Source organism: Astatotilapia calliptera, chromosome 7 (assembly GCF_900246225.1).
Source record: "Astatotilapia calliptera chromosome 7, fAstCal1.2, whole genome shotgun sequence".
Taxonomy (NCBI): domain Eukaryota; kingdom Metazoa; phylum Chordata; class Actinopteri; order Cichliformes; family Cichlidae; genus Astatotilapia; species Astatotilapia calliptera.
This window is the reverse complement of record NC_039308.1, coordinates 1,429,323-1,444,606: the sequence shown is the minus strand read 5'-3', so window position 1 is coordinate 1,444,606 and position 15,284 is coordinate 1,429,323. Positions and strand designations below refer to the sequence as shown.

General features: G+C 43.5%; 1 protein-coding gene and 1 long non-coding RNA gene across 3 annotated transcripts; one reads left to right on the top strand and one right to left on the bottom strand.

Annotated features, from left to right (window-relative positions):
• Positions 1-244: 244 nt before the first annotated feature.
• Positions 245-1,196, bottom strand: LOC113027285 (uncharacterized). Of its 2 annotated transcripts, none has more exons than XR_003273012.1 (3): positions 928-1,196; positions 564-846; positions 245-457 (listed from the first exon to the last, which is right to left on the bottom strand). It is a non-coding gene; the product is annotated as an uncharacterized LOC113027285 (long non-coding RNA). The 2 variants fall into 2 exon arrangements; XR_003273013.1 differs by having other exon boundaries at positions 245-396.
• Positions 1,197-4,510: 3,314 nt separating this feature from the next.
• LOC113027207 (zinc finger BED domain-containing protein 1-like) lies at positions 4,511-6,403 on the top strand. Its single transcript, XM_026176829.1, has 2 exons — positions 4,511-5,876; positions 6,174-6,403. Exons 1-2 carry the CDS (start codon positions 4,606-4,608, stop codon positions 6,379-6,381), a joined length of 1,479 nt encoding a protein of 492 aa, XP_026032614.1. The 5' UTR covers positions 4,511-4,605; the 3' UTR covers positions 6,382-6,403.
• Positions 6,404-15,284: the final 8,881 nt, after the last annotated feature.

Below are 15,284 nucleotides of genomic sequence, written 5' to 3'. Positions count from 1 at the left end.
ACCGCCATGAGGAAAAGAATTCCTCTATGGGGTTGAGGAATGGAGAGTAAGGTGGGAGGAAAAGAGACTCCATTCTGGGATGGGCTGCAAACCACTCGGTGACTGCACGGGAGTGATGAAATGCCACATTGTCCCATACAGTTATAAATGTTGGCTGATTCCTTCTCTCTGCATCCCTTTCCCCACCGAGCACAACCCTGCCATAGAGATCATGCAGGAACGCAAGGAGCTGTTCAGTGTTGTATGGCCCAATCAGTGGTCTGTGTAGCAGCAGTCCATCAGTGGATGTTGCTGCGCACATTGTGATGTTGGCACCCCTCTGGCCCGGGACATTCACGGTGGCTCTCTTCCCAATCACATTCCTCCCTCGTCGCTGTGCTTTGGACAAGTTGAAACCTGCCTCATCCACAAAGATGAAAATGTGGTGTGTTTGCCTGCCTTCAATCTCCATGACTCTCTAACATAAATCCACAGGGCAACATGAGCTGTTACAGTAGTAAATTTGTATAATTGTCTTTGTGTGTTTGGTTTTGTTCAAAAACAGATCTGTATCGTGATCTTACCTGGACATACTGGTTCCTGAGTTGCTTGACATGTTCAGAGTTCCTCTCAAAAGGCACAGTGTACAACTGCTTCATCCTGACCTGATGTTTTTTCAGGACTCTAGAAATTGTTGTTACGCTTACACTGTGAATATTTGCGAAGGTAACGTTGTCTGCCAAGACTCTTTGTCTAATTTCAGTGAGTTTTATCCCATTGTTTCTGATGACCATATCAACAATGGCAGTTTCCTGCACATCAGTGAACATCCGTCCTCTCCCTCCTGTGTGAGGTAACCGTTGAGTCCTAAGCAGGAATGCAACAACAATTACACAAAAGCTTATTTACTTCTGAAATGTGCAAATGCCCCTGCAGAATACAAGTTACCTGTTGGTTTGCCGGAAAACTCTAACAATAGATGCCACTGTAGAGCGTTGCAGATTTGGCTGCACTCTCTGACCAGCCTCTCATTGAGTGACCATGATTTACTACATGATCAGTTACAGTAGCTCTGATCTCATCTGAGACTACAGCTCTTGATCTTCCTCTTATTCTTCTTCCACCACGCATACGTATTCCTCGCCCCCTCCCAGCCACTCTTCTTCCTCTTTCAGCCACTTCTCCATTTCTGGCTGGGTCCATGTTTACGTCACAAAACAAACCTATTCAGCAGTCGTCTCCTTTTGTAATGAAATTGAAGGAGTAACACCTGTGCAGATGTTCATCTACAATGAGAATCAGCTGTGGCTGGTTAAACTGCATTTTTAGATTTAAAATATGTTTCAATAAAATATTGCTGTTGGATTTTGCTGTCTTATTAAGTTTTGCATTGTGTTATTGTTTTGGCCATAAGTTTAACAGTTTTGAAAACAGTATGTAAGCACATGCAAAATGTCCTGTACAAAGGTTTTTGGCAGTTGTTGTGTCTGAGTGAGAAGATAATTCATGAAATTTGAGAGATGTAGTCATTGAATGCATTTTGTGCCAAAACAATGATAACTGGTCCTCAGTTTAGCCCACATAGACTTCTGTTGTGCTCACTGTGTGAGGAGGTTTGCAAACGTGACCTAAGTATTGAGAAATGTGTCCTAGCGTCTGTAAAAAACTGTAATTGATGGGGTCTCATTATCGTCTGTCTGACCGAGGTCGTGTCCTCCTCAGATGTTTGCACCCTTTTACCAGATAATTGGTGTGTTAGGTGCGGGTCACTGCTCTGTTTCTGTGATGACCTGCAGAGTTCATTTAAAAAGAGAAACTAGGAGCAGAAATGTCGATGCAGGCGACGGCTCTGCCTCTCGTGTCCTGGTTTCTATGTCTGGTCAAGTTTAGAAGAAAGGAAGCTGCTGAAGTGCAAATCTTTGATATTTTGTTGGCCTGCATCATCAGCTTGCGAGCACAGATGAGTCGGGGTCGCCGAGTTTTTCCCGGGCTGAACTCGAGGCCACGTTTGCCGCTGTCACAGCTGAGGTTACGGCTGACAGTGACAAATGTGGGCCGACTGAGCCTCGGGAGCCAAAGCGCGAAGAGAGCGAGAAGATGAGTGGTGTCATTTAAATTTCATGTGTGGCCTCAAAGTAGGGCACGTCCATCAACTTTAGTGGAGCTGTGGCTCCGGTTAACGACGCGCTTTAACAGCGAAGGCTTCGCTTCACTGGTGAAAAGATTAAACATGTCTCAGAAACATCACTCTACGTCTAACTATTGTTCACTGATAGTCAAACTAATGATGTGTCGTCGTGTCACGCTGCCCTCGTTCCGTATATCTGATGTGAGACAGACCAGCGAGACCTCACTGCTTTTGGACACGTTCTGGTTTTAGGCCTAAGAAAGGGGAAGGAAGGTGATTTAAGCAGTTTCATCACAGTCAGAAACCTCTGACAGATTCATCGTGAAGTATCGACCCCGAGGTGTTACTGAGCTCAGAGATCAAGTGGGCAGTGGGCTCATTTTCTCACAGATGTTATTATTGTACCCAGAGGAGTCGCCCCCTGCTGGGCAGTAAGAGGACTGCAGGTTCAGGGCACTTCAGCACACTGTTCCAAACCGTCAGTAATCTGGTGTTGAGTGTTTTCAAACCTCGTTTCCTAAACTGGTCCCAGCAGCTCCTCGTCCATCACGCTGCCGTGACTTAAATAAAAGATCTTTTAACCAAGACACAAAAAAGAACGAGGAGGTTTAGAAGGAATGGAAGACGGACACTGAGCAGCTCGCCAGTGCTCCGTGTCACCATTACCCTCCTTTACCACTGAAAGCCAGCTCACTCCAGCTCAGCTGTGCACTCGACAGAGAAGCAGCACTTATACCTGAAATTAAGGTCACTTATACAGAGCGCAGCCTGAAAGTACTCATCGCTCACAGAAGGACCGCCAGCGCTTCAGTGATGAACCTGACAGCTTCATTGTGGGGGAGGAGCCTGAGCTAATACAGTCGGGCTCAGCTGAATGCGTAGCCTGAACTGCTGCTGCTGAGATCAAGTCTGTATCACCACGAACAGCAACTTTAACACCTGCAGACATTTATGTAGACTCTCTCTGTTCGAGCTTTCTGAGTTCACGTCACTAATCAAGTCCTCCAAACTCTCAACATGTCTTTTAGACGTCGTTCCTAAAAGTCTGCTCAAAGAAATCTGACCATTAGTTAATGCGTAAACGTTAAAACACGATCAACGTATTGTTATTAGCAGGCTAAACCGACTGCAGGCTTTTAAGGTTTGGGTAATTTTACATTGTCGGGTCTTGAAACACTTTGGGATGGCTGCTGTGAATTGTTACCATATAAACAAATGAACTTTATTGACTTGAATGTTTTGATTGTTCACATTAGGTCTCAAAAAGCTGCAGATGCACCTTCATACAGTCTGATTTCTTCAGTTTTCTTACTCTTACCGATGAACCTCGCAGCATCAGCCAGGCAGATTTGGAGGGACAGTCAGAGAGACCTTTCACTTTTCCTCTTGGAGCGCTACGAGGAGAAGTGACAGCTAAAATTGGAAGTTTTAAGCCTAATTATATTAGTTTGAAGCATCACATGCTCTGGTCTTTGTCTCCTGAGAGAGCTCATCGGTGGTGAAGTTAAAGTCGAGCGGCCTGCCTCAGATCCTCTCCCTCACATTCTCACTTTTCACTTCCTTTAGCAGCTACTTTTAATACGGAGAAGAGCAAAACCTCCAAAGGTCCACATCAGAAGGTAGACGGCAGACGGCATAACCTCTAACGAGAAGAGTTTTCAGAAGAATTTGAAATAATGTCCACAACACCCAAGATCAGCAGCTGGCTAAAGTTCCCATGAGGCATTTAAAATGTGATTACTAATGAGAGATTCACTGCCAGCACTCACTTTATATTAAAGTGAGCAAGTTCTGGAAGATTGATTTCCACGTGTGCTTCCAGCAGACTGCACAATCAGCTGAGGATGAAGTTTTGCTGTCATGCGCTGCCCAAAACTTTATGTCTCAGGACGCTACAGAGCGCCGTATATTATACTGCAGTCACAGGAGGACTGACCCAGAACAGCCAGACAGAACCACATCCACTGTGCTTAAGGAGGATCTGTCTTCCAAATCCTGAGAACAAAGTTGTTAGAAGTGAGATGATGTGGAAGCATACCAGCCTCCTGGGCACGGCTCCTTCTCTGCTTTATCCCGTCTCCATTTGTGCCCTTGTTTACAGAAGTCTTTCTCTGAGCAGTGGGTCTTTCCTGCCATGCAGCACTGCTAAACAAAGCTTCAATTAAAGAAACCAATGTCTGCCTTCTCTTGAATATAATAAAGATATAAGTGCTCACCATTAAAATAAATATTTTGGAAGAATTTCAGAAATTACTCGACTACTCACCAACCAAAACAATCGTGCACCTGTTTAAGGCCTCAGTCTGTCATAGGGGTGGGTTTAAAAAATCGATTCATCGATTAAAATCGATTCTAACTGGAATAAAACGATATCGATTCATTAAATCCGGAAATCGATTTTTTTTTTATACATATGTAGTTTGCCGCGTATGAAATTTGCAAGCGGTTAACATGAGGAAGTCACGCGAGAGTTAAGTGACCTGGACGCATGAACCATCATGGCTACTCCCGGGAATGTGCCACCGAGCCTAAAGGCAGATGTCTGGCAACACTTTGGATTTAAGAACTGTGAAGACAGTGAAGAGCCGGACAAAAGCAAAGCCGTATGTAAGATGTGCAAAATGGAGGTAAAGCACTGTGGAAATACCACAAATCTCAGAAATCATTTAACGAGGCATCATCCAGATATCCTGCTAGCAAAAACGGCCGACACCAAGCAACGCTCACTCGAAAAGGCATTTGCAGTGAAGTTTGAATCCACTTCTCCACGTGCCCAAAAAATAACCCAGTCTGTGGCAACTTTCATATGTAAAGATATACGTCCGTACAGCGTTGTTGAAAATGATGGCTTCCAAAACCTCATTAATACGCTAGAACCACGCTATGTTTTACCATCACGCAAACATTTGAGTGAAGTGGTAATCCCAAACATGTATGAAAAAGTGAAACACGATGTTACAGCCTCACTCAAGTCAGCAGAGAGAGTCGCTATAACCTGTGACAGCTGGACATCCAGAGCAACAGATAACTACCTGACTATCACCTCACACCATATCGACCAGGAGTGGAGACTCGTGTCTCATGTCTTACAGACAAGAACCACCGAAGCAAGCCACACAGCAGCTAATTTATCTGAAATTATGTTCAAAGCAATCGAAGAATGGGAGCTTACAAACAAAAATCCAGTCATCGTAACTGACAATGCTGCAAATATGGTGCGAGCTGTAGAAATAACGGGCTGGTTGCACATTGGTTGTTTTGCCCACACACTCAATTTAGCTTCACAAGCAGGACTGAAAGTTCCAGCTGTTGCGCAGCTGCTTGGCCGAGTGAGACGCATAGCATCCTTTTTTCATCGCAGCACTGTTGCAAGTTGCAAGCTTAAAGAGAAGCAAAAGATACTGAATCTACCTGCCCATAAGCTGGTGAATGATGGGGTGACCAGATGGAACAGCACATTGGAGATGCTGGAACGCTTCCTAGAGCAACAACCAGCAATCTCTGCAGCTCTACTCTCACCTGAAGTGAGGAGAAATGACAGTAATCTCTGTAGTCTTACAGAGGCTGACATAACTGATGGAGAAGATATAGTGAAAGCTCTGAAGCCGCTGAAAGCAGCCACACTGGTTATGTCTGAAGAAAAGTCCCCGACCCTTTCCATCATTGCACCTCTGCATGCACAGCTGCTGGAGAAGATGATCAGTGTCTCTCATGACTCCTCACTGATTAAAGACCTCAAGACTGCTGTATACGACAACTTGAAGTCAAGGTATGTTTATGAATTGTGTGTGTATGCCATGAATGAGTGTAACTGTATGGATGCATGTATTACATGAAAATTCTTATTATAGTGAAAAAATCTATATATTATAAAAATGTTAGTTAAGCCCTCTTGTCTAGTAATAGGCCTTTTGATTTTATATCTATCTATCTATAGATGTTTATATATAAATTATGGAAACAAAGTCGTATATTAATGTTTCTGATCTTGCATGAGTGTATGTAACCATGCACATGTATATCCAACATAATAAACTGAGTTAAATGTGCAAAATCTCTTTTCAAGATATGTGGCCCTAAAGGACAAGCTCTACATTGCATCAGCATTAGATCCTCGCTTTAAGGCCCTGCCATTCTTGTCCAAAGAGACCTGTAACAACACATTCTCTCAGTTGGTGTTGGAAGCAGCAGGTTTGGAGAACGTGGACACAGCTATTGTGAGTTACAGAAACAAAAACAAAAAATTATTGGTTTTTTTGCACTACTCGAGTTAGAATATAAATAGTAATTTCTTTATTAATTAAGTTTTCATTTTTCTACAGTGACAGTCTGATGGTGACACATCTGAGGAAACTGTCCCTGACATCTCTCTTGGTGGTGTTGATGAAGTGGATTATGCCCCTCCAATTAAGAGGTCAAAGGACTCTGCATTAATTTTTCTCCTTGGGCCAGCCTACTCAACAAAAACCACAGCACCACAGAAAACACCAACTCAGAAGGCAAAGGAAGAAGTGAATCGATACAGGGGCGTTGAGCCTGTTGCACTTTCTGAGGATCCTTTGATCTGGTGGAGGGACCATGAAAGGGAGTATCCTCTCTTGGCTCTACAAGCAAAGCAGTATCTTTCCATACCTGGGACCAGTGTTCCTTCTGAACGAGTGTTTTCAACTGCTGGTGACATTGTTACCGCACAAAGGAGCTGCCTGACTCCACAACATGTAGACCAGCTTCTCTTCTTGCAGAAAAACCTTACAGTCTCAAAGAAGTGAGAGGGTAGTTATAAATAAGGCTAAATTGCATTAGTTTCACAGAGGTTTTACAATACTGTTCAATATGTTTTCATTTTTTGAAGTATTTTAAAAGGCAGTTTTTCATTTTCTGATCGGTCAGTTTCTGTCAGTTCACTTGTACATGCTGTGTTATACTGTGTGTCTCCAAAACACAATAGTGGATTTCAGAAAAGCTGTGTGAGACACTAACAGCAAAACTATTTCTCTGAGGTTTTACTGATGTTTACAAAAGATGTGTTCTATTTGCACTGGATCCCTGATCCACTTGAAATGTATGTATGAAAAAATATATATACTAATGTTAATTAAAAATTACATTATTTAACTGCTTTAGTATCTGTTCTTAATTTTGAAATTTATGTAATTCATTCACAAGGCTTAGAGGGTTCTTTTGACAGTACATATACAAGGTGAATTATCATAATTTTATATATATTATGGTTCATATAATAATATTTCGGACTGATTCAAAATCGAATCGAATCGAATTGAATCGAATCGTGGATCGAATCGATTCGGGACCTTGTGAATCGGAATCGAATCGATTCTAGAAATCAGTGACGATTCCCAGCCCTAGTCTGTCAGACTACACCTGCCAAACACCTACACCTGTCCCACTGAATACAGACTGAGGACCCTGAATGCAGATTATAGGCAGATATCAATGCCGCAGTCTTCTATTAAGGGGACAAACAAAACCCATACAACAAAGGAGGCACGTATGTATATATGTATATGTATATATACATGTATATATATATATACATATATATATATACATGTATATATATATATGTATATATATATATGTATATACATATATATCCCCTTCGTATATTTTATTTATATTGTCTCTGTATTTATATATATGTGTGTGTGTATAACTCTGTAACTTCTGTCGGTGCTGTGCTTTTTTGGAAATCGAATTTCCCAGAGGAACCCACCCGAGGGATTAATAAAGTTCTATCTTATCTTATCTTATCTTATATCCCGCTCCAGGAGCCGAGCAGAGAGGGACCGCATGGAGCTGCTGCAGCCACGAGCCTCTGGACTTCAACGCCAGCGCGCTGACAGACGAGCCGCTGGATGCTGAGTCTGGATGACTCTGTCATTCCCATGGTTACATCACCGTGTTTAAGAGTTTCCCTGCTTTCAGCTGCTGGTGTTGTCAAGTTCTGCTTTTCAAACTTTGCCATCAGGGCTTGTGACCCTGATGAAGGCCACAAGCCGAAACAGGGAAGTTGTTCCTCTTCCCTTAAGTGTTGCTGGAGTGTGAATTGTTTCATCCTCTCCATGCACCTTGGAAGTAGGTGAAGATAAAACAGTGAATATGAGCTGGCTCAGAGGCTGATTTTGTTGTAATCTGGCTGGCTGTGCCAAAGGAAGTGGCAGAAATGGTTGGGATGGTTAAACTGTTATGCATGCAACATCATTCCTGTGTTCTTATTATTTCCTCCAGCTTGGATCTTCTCCAACTATAACTTTTGGGTAAATAAACCAAAACAAAACAAAGAACAAACCCTGAACTTTCAGCCTGTGGTGAGGAAACCATTTGTTCATTGTCAGAGGTCCATTTTCTGAACCAGTGTGAAAATGTCATTTAATCTCCCTCTGTGTGAGGAGCAGCAGGAATGTGGTGGGGACGTTTCAGTGGGCAGGAGGCGCTGGACAAGAAGCACTGTGCTTTTGTTTTAAAGGGCAGCATCCTCTCGAGTTAATGAAGGACCAAGGAGTCCAGAAAAGCATCTGAAATATAATTAGATTTAACAATAGGGGAAAACCTGCTTCCATGGAGCTTTGTCACAGATATTGATCCACTTCAGGGTGACCTAATCTGCTTTTCCTCATTTCCACTCCTATATTCTGTCCCACTGATGGACATCCACATTAAACATGTTCAATAATGAGGTCAGGGAGCTCAAAATGCTGAGAACACCCAGGTTATCACAGTTTTTTCTACTCTCGGGCACATATGATGTCACAGAGGGAGGAAGGCTCACCCTTCAGCCAATCTAGACTAAAACAGGCCTGGCGTGATTGATTATTTTTAACTGCTTTAGTACATTTCAAGATTAAAACTTGGAATAATTCCATTTTAATTCATTATTATTGTGCTGCTAAAGTAAGTCTAGAAGCTTTTTGAAGGGTTAAAGCCCCGATCTTCATTTCTAGATGTTAAAAAATTAAGATAACGTTGGCACATGAAGCTTAAAGTTACTATAGCTGTAATTTGGATTACTGTGTAATAGAAGATGGGTTAAACCTGTCAGGAACGAGGACTAGTCCATTATTGGAAAAGATTTTTATCCTTTATCCTGTCTTCCTTCTCTCACCCTAACCAATCACAGCAGATGGCCCCGCCCCTCCCTGAGCCTGGTTCTGCTGGAGGCTTCTTCCTGTTAAAAGGGAGTTTTTCCTTCCCACTGTCGCCAAAGTGCTGCTCATAGGGGGTCATATGATTGTTGGGTTTTTCTCTGTATCTACTGTGCAATACAAAGCGCCTTGAGGTGACTGTTGTTGTGATTGGCGCTGTATAAATAAAACTGAATTAAATTGGATAATAATTTTAGAAATTATTCCTACATCCTGTGCATCAGTGCACTGTACTGTCACAAATAAAGGGAGGGTGGACGTTCTTATGTCACCACATGGTGAAAATGCGAACACAATGAGAGAATCAGACATATGTAAGCTGAAGTTGACTCACATTAATTGGAGTCGCTTCTCTTCCTTTTTGCCTTTTCACTGGGATTTTGGCAGAGCCTCGTATCTCTGCAGATGTGATTGTCTCTCAGCTTCGTCCGCTTCATCTTTTTTCTGCTCAACATCCAATTTTTATCCAATTTTGAGTCCTGTGCTGTGTTGATATAAGGTCCACAATCTCCTCCTTCAGTGTCACTTTCTCAATGCAATAATCTGCAAATGACTTCAGGACTAAGCTTTATTTAAAATTGGACAAAGACATCAAACTGCAGGTTTAAACGTTTTGGAAAAAGAATCTATGAAAAGTTTGAAACGATTTCCCCTGTAACCAAATGTTTGTATCGTGCCATCAGATATACTGCATGTAATAAAGTGCAGCAGTGTTTGTAACATAGGAGCAGAAACAACCGATCGCCGATCCACGCTCCGCTCACAACACGCCACGCTGCCAAACGCTCACACTTTGGGAAACCAGGGAAGATGTACGAGGACGGGTCCAATGTGCAAACAGATGAGGAAGAATCAAAATCAGGGAGTCACGAGGGAAGTTCAGAGCTGGGGCCACACTAATGTGAGTCGGCACAATGGTCCAGTGACAAGAAGCTCTGAGCCACTGTCCTAAATAGTGGCCAGGAGACAGGATAACGAGCCACAGGTGAATGATTGCTTCCCGCAGTGAGCACAAATGTAGCCTTACTGAGCCAATCGGGCAGACGCAGGGACCATGGTGGATATCACCGTGGGCCACAGGTGGCTGCTTATCTTCAAGTTATTAGACATAAAAATGCTACCAAATTCATGGCTGTAGAAGAAATTGGCCAGATGGATGGAAGAACTCTGGGGTTTCCATGGATGAGAGTCTTTTGTGCGAGCACTGCTGGTCTCAGATGTCTCTGAGAGCTGCTGAAGCTGCTGAGCTGTAGATAAAAGTGAGTTAATAGATGTAAAGTTAATGAAATCCTTGGCTGTGAAATCTTGCCCACCTGCAGCTTAAAAAGATGCCTCTGAAAAGTTTCTTTCCTTCACGTGCAACTACGACTGCTGTCAGCCTGGATTTGCAGTTACACGTATGACCCAGTTATTCTCACAGCATGAAAACACTGACAGCTTTAACGTGAGTGCTGCACTCAGCTCCATGCGCCTCTCTGTCCGTTTGTACGTCCACCTTCCATCCAACGCCTTCGTTTCCTCTTTTCATCCATTTCCCCGCTTGCTTCCGCCTCTTGTGCGTTTCCTTCTTTGATGCCTCTCTGTTGTGCTGCTTCCATTTGTTTTCCCCTCACAGTCGTTCGTTTCCTTCTCATTTGCTTTGCTTTTTGGGTTGCTGATGTTTGATTGACGAGCACGAAGGCAGCGTTACAGGTTTCGTTGACCTGAAGATCATTTGAAAAATGCTGGCTGATGAAATGTCACATAACCCCAGACAGGGTATTTGTAACCTCACGTAACAACACGCTCTTACTGAAAACACCTTCAGCTCTCAGCTGATGTCAAGGAGGAAGTCGACTCTGTACCTCACACAGGCCTGCAGACCAGCAGCAGCCCCCCCGACAGCTTCCAGTTGTTAGCATATTCACGCAGTCCCAACTGATCGCTGCTGCTCACTAAAAATGGTCCCAAAGAGGACGTCTGCTCGTCTGCTGACTCACCAAATAACCATCAAGCAGCGATGACAGAGAAATGGCGAGTGCTATTCAAAATGAATATTGTGCCTTCTCACTGCAGCCAACGCAACTCCAGCTTCAAAAGGTCTCCGTGTTGAGTTTGGCGAGTAGTTTGCAAGTGTTTGCAGACAACTTCCATTCAAGCTACTGGCAACCTGCTAGTGACCAAAGCAATCGCAGAGGCTGTCAGTGCAGCACTCTCTGACTCTTTGCAACCAGTTTCACATCAGCAACCGTCAGAAACCTCTACAGCAGGGTCCCACCTCCAGTCCTCGAGAGCTGCTGTCCTGCAGCTTTTAGATGCATCCTTGTTCTGACACACCTGAATCAAACCAATGGCGTGATGGCATGCTGCTGTAATGGAGATGGAGACCCTACCCGCCGACCGCTCGTGGAATAGACACTTTTCCCATGTAGCTGTGTGAATGACACTTTAAGCTGATTTAACAGAAACTGCAGCAGCCACTCACAAAGGCACGGTTACTGCACGGTTTGGATGGGAGCTGCTCACAGACTGTCATGCTCTATAATTGGAATCATTATAATTTCGGACTAAAAGGGTCTGATTCTCCCCCTCGCTGCTTCAGCTGGGGATGAAGCCAGCAGAATGACATCATGCACCAAAACAAACTGTTTTATTACAGCAGCAGGATAAAGAATCAAAAAGACCAGTCTGCAGTGAATACAGAGGGTTAAAGTGCCACAGGAGCCTCATACACAGGATGAAGAGTTTCTATATGTGTTTGGTGAACCGCGGCAAACTCCCACACACTCTTCAGGATATTGTGTGTCCTTCACAGGAAGTCCACGCGGTGCTGGAGGCATCAGAGGGATGTGAAGTTGCATTAAAGTCTGCTCACATATTGGCCACACAAAGTGTTTCATACATGAAGGCAACCAGCAAGCACAGGTTGAATCTGATGACCTCTGACACGTCCGTCCGTTACTCTGCCGTGTCCACTGTGAGCAGAAGCAGCAGCTCCGCGTGGTTCAGTCCGGTCTGTTAATGCCTCCTGCTTCCTGTTGGCCACGCTCGTTGTTCCCTGCGGATTTTAATGATTTATTATTTGCACGCCAATCTTATCTGCGTATTTTTATCCCGCTCGTCTTCTTTAAATAGGATGTGAAAGCTCCCACAGGTTCATGTGAGGGAATGTGGGAGCCAGTCCACAGGGACGGACAATCAGCTGGGAGGAGATAAAAATAGAGGCTCATCAGCTCATCAGGCAACTTTTCTTTGATGAGATCTGTACTTGCTGCACTCTCGCTCAGAGGGCTTTCTAAGCTGAGCGGCTTGTTCAGAGCTCACGCTGGAGGTTAAAAGTAGTTGAAGAACATGTCAGGCAAAAAAAAGACGCTGCCAGCACAACTTTGAGTAATCAGTGTGCGGGTACCTGCTGATCAATGGCCTGGCTGCATGTGGAGTCCTCCTGCTGCTTGGAAGCTGTTTGTTTGCCATCTGCTCTGCAGAGAGTTTACTCTAAATCCTCTCGGCAGGTAATTCCAACGCAGAGCCGGCAGCCCGACAAGCACAGGGACTGATTAACAATGACAGCAGCTACCTGAAGTAAAGGAAGGCGTGAATGATGGAAGGCCAGCTCCGTGCTCTTCAAATAAACACGACAAAACTGCACAATAATTTTCCTCCACGAGATTCAATTGGCTCCATGTCTGCAGCCAGCTGTGAATGCATTATTAGAATATTTCCTGGCCTGAATATGGAGTCATTTTCATGTAAATTAGGTTTGGGTAGTTTAGTCATCACTCTCTTCCAGTGGGAATATTGCCTGATGGGAGGTAGGTCCATTATTAGAGCCATGTTATTATATTTGGAGTGGTGGTACGCAGAGTTATAGTCCTGGCTTATAACCCCAAACATCAAAGGTGGGCTTCGACAGGCCACTCACCTGTCAGGACCTTCTTAGGTTTATGAGGTGTGGGAACAGAACGTGGCAGTGCTCATTGGTTTAGCTGCTGTCATGTCATTTTGGATAAAGAGTGGAGAGCTGAGGCCTCAGTCGCCGGTCAGAGACCCACTGGAAACCTTCAGTCAGTGTACAAAAGTGGGAAAAGCCACAGGGTGAAACTGGTCACAGATGCTGCATTAAAAACACGCTGAAGTCGAGCTTGCGTGGAAGAAGCCAATCTGTCTGCAAACGCTTGACTTTCACTCTCTGAGCTGCAGTGAAACTTGAAAGGATGAGACGCAAACATGGAGAAAGTTTGCTTTCAAAATAAAAGTTGCAGCCAAAACAAAAACTCTGTATCTGGTTTGCATCACACTTTTCAAAAAATGCAGTTTTGAAATGATCATTTCCTTTATTTGGGGAGAAAAGCTATCAAACCTGTAGCTGAGGGTTTCCTCAGGGATTAACTGAGGTGAAGTGTGGGTCATCATCAATGTTCCCTCTAATGTTTCATGCGTCTGAACACACAAACTCCCTGAGCGGACACTTGGACCACTGTGAGCAACAGCAGACGTGTGCACTGTGGTCACGCCAGCATCCAAGTTACATGTTTACTAAAGTAATCAAATTACAGCATTTACATTTATGTTAGACGACTTTTAACTGCTTTAACCCACTGACAATGAAAACGTAAACAATCTTGTTCATGTGCAGCATGTTAACACTATTGGAAGCAAAAATAACCTGAACTCCAATTTTGAAAACAACTTTATTTTTATTATTTTTTGCTCTGACTGTATTCTGAGTCTGTGGTCTGGGAGAGAGTCTGTAACTCTGTCTGCAAATACAGTAAATAATGACCAATGTTGGGTAATTAATTATTTAGTTACTTCTTCAAAAAAGTAACTTTGCAAACAAAGTTTTGCAGCTGTTTACCTAAAAATGCAGCCAAGGCGTTTTTAAACAAACATTTCAAACTATTTACAGAACAATCAGCTGTTCTGCATCAAATCTGATGCCACACAAATTATTTGTGTCACAAAAAATAATTTGTGTCCACTATGAGATGAAGGAGAACAACAGCCTGATACCTGCAGGCCTGACAGCAGCAGATGTGTCACTGCTGTAACACCTGTAACACTCAGCAGGCGCCTCATTGTTCTGACACACAACAACACTACTGACTACACACTGACTACACACTAACTACACACTAACTACACACTAACTACACACTAACTACACAAGATTTGCGCTAAACGTCGCAAATCTCTCACATCTCAAAACACGCCGTCACTCCTAAAACTTCCTCCCGTTTCTTAACAACTAAATGCCATGTTTTCATTGGTTGACATGGTACATTTTTCCACCAATAGGAAAGGCTGGGAGTTTTGTTTTTGCTCACAGGCTTTCGAGCGGTTTCCTAATAAAACGCCGTTTTTACCGTTTCTTCCTGCAGTAAATATAAACAACGACAGTATTCAGGAAGGAAAACAAACACTGCAGATATTTTATCATAACTCTGGTTTTACGTGGTCGATCAACACAGTTTATAAACTGGTATAAAGTCCACACTTTGTCCGTCAGTTGTTCCGTCTGTCCTGCTCACATCTCCAATGGTTGTACACGTTGGCATTAACGTGGCTTCACTCCACAGCAGCCGCTTTGCTAAAACACCGCACCGCACATAAGGACGCTGTCAGAGCCTGTCAGCGACGTTGATTGGCTGCGTATATACGAATGTGACTATGGGATAAGGCGGCATCGTTCTAATCCCATGTCAGCACACATTTACTTTCATTTCAATTCAGGTTTGAATTTTTTTGTGTGCAACGCAGATTTTCTCTGCGCAGAGACCGTGCCAACAGTGCGCAATTGCGCACGTGTGCAGCTTAGAGAGAACATTGGTCATCATCCACCTGTCACAGAGGCCACGCCCCTCCCTAATAATGCAGAAACTAGAGGAAGTGCAGGTATGATTTTCTTTTTAGTTCTAGAGCTTTAACAGATGATTAAACACAGAAACACAAAGTGTAAGTCAAGAGCAAAAAAGACGCACAGATGAAGACACTAAATCAGGAGTCGGCAACCTTTCTGATGATGAGTGCATCTA